The sequence below is a fragment of the Quercus lobata genome, chromosome 2 (genome assembly GCF_001633185.2).
Source record: "Quercus lobata isolate SW786 chromosome 2, ValleyOak3.0 Primary Assembly, whole genome shotgun sequence".
Classification (NCBI taxonomy): Eukaryota; Viridiplantae; Streptophyta; class Magnoliopsida; order Fagales; family Fagaceae; genus Quercus; species Quercus lobata.
Genome location: NC_044905.1, coordinates 54,969,348 through 54,974,877, shown reverse-complemented (window position 1 = coordinate 54,974,877; position 5,530 = coordinate 54,969,348). Strand labels below are relative to the sequence as shown.

The following is a 5,530-nucleotide window of genomic DNA, read 5'->3' as shown; positions in this document are numbered from 1 at the left end:
GGCAACAGAGCTGGGTAAGACAAGGATCCAGGAGGTTAAGGACGAGTGTAAGAAGTGGGCTGAGGTGGCGACTAAGACCAAGGACGATGCCAAAGGGTTGCAAAACCATGTTGAGGAGTTGAAAGCTGATGCCATAGAGAAGGATACTCGTCTTGATCACCTCCAAAAGAGGAATGACGAGTTGAGTACCCTTCTTAAAAAAGCAAAAGGAGACGTGGTTGCAAAGTTCAAGGCGTCCAAGCAATATACTGACTTATTGGACACCAACTATGCAGTCGGGTTTGAAGATTTTAGGATGGACACTATGGAAAACTTCCCTGAAGTTGATTTTAGCTCCATCAAACTTAACCTTGGTGGCGCTGCTACAAGCTCCCTCCTCCAGATGAGCTCAGAAGACATTAACATAGAGGATGATGCCACCACCCAGCCAACTCAGGACGACCCTAATGCTAACGCCCCTCCTGCATGAAGACAAGATTTGGATTTTTGTTTACCCTTGTATTTTTTCTTCTCTTTTACTTTTATTTGGTCCGTTGTTTTGGACCTTTTAATGTAACTCAAGTACATTTATCTTGTCCAAAGTTTTAGGATGAGTTCTCAAATAATTACTTTGTTAAGCTTTACTATTTATAAGGGTTTTTGGATGTAGGTCATCCACCCTTTAATAGATGAATGAATGTTTATTTCCTTCATTTTTTTCTTTTACTTAACATGTTGAATGGACGAATGCTTTTTGTACCTAAGATGTTGATTTCAACCTTGGCTCGTCCTTGATACGAGTACTCATGTTCAGTATTTTTCACCATTCAAATTTTTGCAAGTAAAACTCGTCCATGAATGGTGTTTCTTTTGTTAGTTATATTTGTTCACAGCTTTCATTACCCTCGTAAATAAACTTGACGATTCTTTACTCGTCTTTGGGTAAATTGCTAGCTTTTTCTCGTCCAAAAATTGATTGGTTATCCAAATTCTTTTATGGACTGAATGTTTTCGCATGCATGCTTTGTCTTGTCCATTGGTTGGACGAATGTATCTTAGGCTTTACCTCGTCCATTGATTAGACGAAGACACCTTAGGTTCATTTTTCTTTGCTTTATCCTTATTAAGGAAAGCTTTATAGACGTTACATCCCTGCGTCCAGAGAATTTACTTGTCTTGGGCTTTTAGTCTTCTTGTGGATTAATTCGAACGAAAACAATATGAAAATTAGGAATTCACACAACATTATGTACATAACATAAATATTGTTCATAGACGAAGCATATGATTAGAAGCTAATGCCTTTAGGGACTTTGACAAATACAAATACTACAAATCCACAACTTCGTCCATAGTCCACACCACATAGTTTAGAAACTAACATAACCTTAAGGAGTTAATTCAACATATATAATGCTAACAACATGTAGATAAACAAAACACACTTGGGCTCGTCTAGGATAATGCACGTCTAGGCTGATATTTGACTGATAATACCTTCTTAGGTGTTCAACATTCCAAGGATGCTCCAATTTCTTCTCGTCCAGGGTCTCCAAGTAGTAGGATCATTGCCTTTTGCAATTGATAACCTTGTAGGGTCCTTCCTAGTTAGGTCTCAATTTCCCATAAGCTAGGTTTTTGGTTGCCAAAGAGACCCTTTTTCAAGATGAGGTCCCCTATGTTGAAATGCCTAGGTTTCACCATTGCATTAAATTGCCTAGCCATGAGGTTCTTATACCTTGTTGTCCTTTGCTTTGCATCCATCCTCACCTCGTCTATCAGATCTACGTTTAGGCGGAGTTGTTCCTCGTTATCCTTGTCTTGATACTTCATTACCCTGTGATTGGCCATATGTGCTTTTGCAGGTATAATTGCTTCACTTTCATAGGCTAGCTTGAAAAGAGTTTCCCCTGTGGGGGTTCTGACCATCGTCCTGTAGGCCCACAGAACATCTGGTAGCTCGTTTGGCACTGATGTTACAAAGTAAAATCAGTAAACTGAATGTTTCGGGCTTCAATGGTAAGAAAATCACTTGGGAAACCTGAAAGGATGAACACACAATCAAAGTTGACTGAGGAGGATCGACCAAGAACCCTCCGATTGTAAAGTCAGTATTTCTCTCAAATTCTGGAATTCCAATCTCTTTGGAAATGTTCGAAAAAACTTCCTTTATTTTGGCTTAGATGAGTGCTTATATAGTATACACTTGAAGCAGTTACTTGTCTGATAACTTCCCCTATCATTGAGGAGGTTGTACGGTTTGGAGTTAACTTCCGTAACTGCCATGGAAGTAATATTGTTTGGTCTCATTTTCCATAACCGTCATTGGAAGCGGTTTGTAGAAATGAACCCCGATTTTTACTTGTACTATAAAATAGGAATGTGGAGGTAGTCCACATTCCTGAAGGATTGACGACCTTGTCCAGGATGAGAGTTCTATAAGTCCATTTTTCTATTCTTGCCCTGGCTGACCCTTATGGATGAGCTTGGAGTTGGTCTATTTTATAATACACCATTAGCAACAATCTCATAAGTGAAGGCCAAGCTTTTTAAGACCCCTCCCTCCCCTCCTTAGAAATTGCGATCATCTTCTCAATCCCAGCCACTAATACAACAACCCATAATCCCAACTATGACCAACCAAACCTATTCTATCACCCATATCCAAATGCATCCATCCACAGTAACATACCATTTCCAAACGCTTCCTCCTCCCCCTCATATAACTTTAGCTCCATCCACAAGGTCATCTTGAGCATTGTAATGGGTCTCCTAAGTGGCGTTGTTTGTGGAACCTTTATTGGCTTTACCATGTTCCTCGCTTGGTCTCTCTTCGCTCATAAATTCTTCTCTAACGATTAGCTTAACCCTTGGAAGCTTGGCTATGTCTAGATTCCCACCACCACCATTAAGATCAGATGGCAAGTTAGCACCAAGCTTGTTTTACTTGATCCTTGAATATGACTAAATTATAAAAGCATTAGTATTAGTCTAATGCATTTTTAGCCAAAATTGACCCCTAAAACTCCACTTTTTGTTACTTTAGCCATTCTACTATTCACAAACCACTACATCAGGCTCAATACTTTATCATTATTCTATTTAAATATTATTTTTGTTCTCTCTCGAAATAATTTGTTTTCACCGTTTTTCCCTAATTCAACTTATCTTCCAACATCAACAAATCCAAACAAACAAAACACAGCCATGGCTAATGCCTACAATCTAATCAAACAATCAATGTCATCCCTCAAACCTATATATATATATATATATATATATAAACCCAAACTAAACAAACGAAACATAGATCAAATAGACCCACATTAGCAAAAAAAAGAAAAAAGAAAAGAAAAAAAGGACCCACAACAATGACCTAAGACAACAATGCATAACTCGACCCGACCCAACCCACCTATATTTAATATATATTTAAAATTTAAAAAATATATGTAGAAATATATTATAGAATTTTGTTATTTACTTTTTTTACCCCTTTTCCTAAATAGAATCCAAACCCTAAGTTATGCTCATTTAGTTTGTGTTGGTTTGATGTTATGCTCAAAATTATTTGGTTATATATTTGTTCTTATTTGTGGTAGTGTTGTTCTAATTCTCAATATAATATTAATAATAGTAATGAAAAACGGTTCAACCCATGGGTCTAACCCGGTCCACGTGGGTTAGGATGAACCCTTGTGATGGGTTGGATTCTTTTTAACCCACCATGTGGGTTGGGTTGAAAAAACCCCTCAATTCGACCCATACATATTCCTACGCGACCCAACCATCTTAACTACCTGGCATCCACCGTTGACTGAATCGACCAACACATGCTTAGATGGCCAAATTGATCAACCCAAGACAGTTTTGCCTACTTTGTTGGAATCAAGTTTGAGAGAGAGAGAGAGAGAGAGAGAGAGAGAGCAACCTGTTAATGGCATGGAGAGAGAATGAAGAAAAAGAGAGAGAGAGTAAGAAAAGAATTAAAATGGTTTATTGAACTACAATAGCCTTTGCTTCATCTATCTAGACACTGTTTAGTGTTTTGAGAAAAAAATGGGTAAATTTTGGCTAGGCAGCTCTTTCATGAGGCTGTTGCAAATCCTCTGATAGGACTAAATAAGAAGGGTAAACATATATTTTCCTTTGACAAAAAAATTAAAAATATAAACATAAGTGCTATAGTGCCCCAAATTTTAAAAATGGATATATTGGAGTCCTTGGGGCCAAGGATTAGATGGCAACACAAATATTATAAGAAGGTAGTAAGTTACAAATACGGCAAAAGTTGCAGTTGACGCAAAAGGAGACCAAGCACGAAGCAAAAGCCAAAAGCCAAAAGACGCAAAGAAGACCAAGAAGATACTATCATCGAAATCCATGGCCATGGCCTCACTGATTCATCGTGTCATCCTGGTCCAACTTCTGATCCTATCGGTGGCAACAATCTCAGCGACGGCCAGGCCTTGCAAGACCCTCTTCATCTCCTCCTACTCTTTCTCCTTCAAACCCGTTAACCAAAAAAACCCTTCTTCTTCTTCATCCTCGGGATTCGTCACCGTCTTCACCGAGATCAGCCACTTCAACCCAAAACCCCAAGTGCAAGAACAAACATTCCCCACCACCACCGAGATCTTCCTCTTCCGTGACCCGATCCACCGCAACGACATGCCGTTGGGGTACAGGAAACCCCAACAACCCCTCGCTTCCTACGACTTCAGCTCCCTCCGTGACCGCACCAAGGACATCTTGAGCGTCGTCGTCGCTCTCCTCTTCGGCGTTGGCTGCGGAGCCCTCACCGCCGCCACCATGTACCTCGCTTGGTCTCTCTTCTCCCACCGCTTCTCCTCATCCGACTACTCCGCTTTCCCCTCTTCTTTCTCCGACGATGACGACAACGATGACGATGATGTCAATCCCAAGAAGTTCGGCTATATTAAGATTCCCGCTGCCACCGATTCTCTGCCTGCTCCGGCTCCGGCTCCGGCTCCGGCTAAGTGAACGGTATGAAAGTATATGATAATCGCTATTATGTTATATGGTATTTTAGTCAATTTGGAGCTATTGAAGCTTGCCTCTCTTTTTAGTGTGGATTGTGGACTAATTGTTTATAATAAACAAAAGAGAGAACAAGTGTGCTACTTTTCTGGTCTGTATTACTCAATTTACGACTTTATTGTCTTATATTCTAATACTTTAAATGTGATCATGTACTTTGATTATGTTATTTATGATTTTTGTTGGGTTTCTTTATTTTGTTGTGATTCAACTGTGAATATCATATCTGATTGAGTTCGAAATTGGGTTTAATTTTGTAGTTCTGATTGTGATCTACGTTAGACTACAGCCATATGGCTTTTCTGTTTTTGTATTTTGCCCGAGTATAGAGCTGCTTTTGCATAATTGACTAATTGTTCATATTTTCAATTGGGATTGCCTAAAATGAACAAGTTCTTGTGCATAATTGTGCATCTTGCCTGCAGTACAATGTTAATTCTGGTGTTGGTGCTTTTGTTGCAACCTTCTGTTTTTCCAAAACTTATGCACC

At 39.3% G+C, this 5,530-nt stretch overlaps 1 protein-coding gene across 1 annotated transcript; it reads left to right on the top strand.

Moving 5' to 3' along the window:
* Positions 1–4,262: 4,262 nt before the first annotated feature.
* LOC115978050 lies at positions 4,263–5,235 on the top strand. The gene has a single exon (XM_031100078.1). The coding sequence runs from the start codon at positions 4,363–4,365 to the stop codon at positions 4,981–4,983; it is 621 nt and encodes a 206-aa protein (XP_030955938.1). The 5' UTR covers positions 4,263–4,362; the 3' UTR covers positions 4,984–5,235.
* The last annotated feature ends 295 nt before the right edge of the window (positions 5,236–5,530 follow it).

Coding starts and splice junctions, on each gene's coding strand:
- LOC115978050 (XM_031100078.1), top strand. CDS start 4,363: ATGGCCATGGCCTCACTGATTCATCGTGTCATCCTGGTCCAACTTCTG.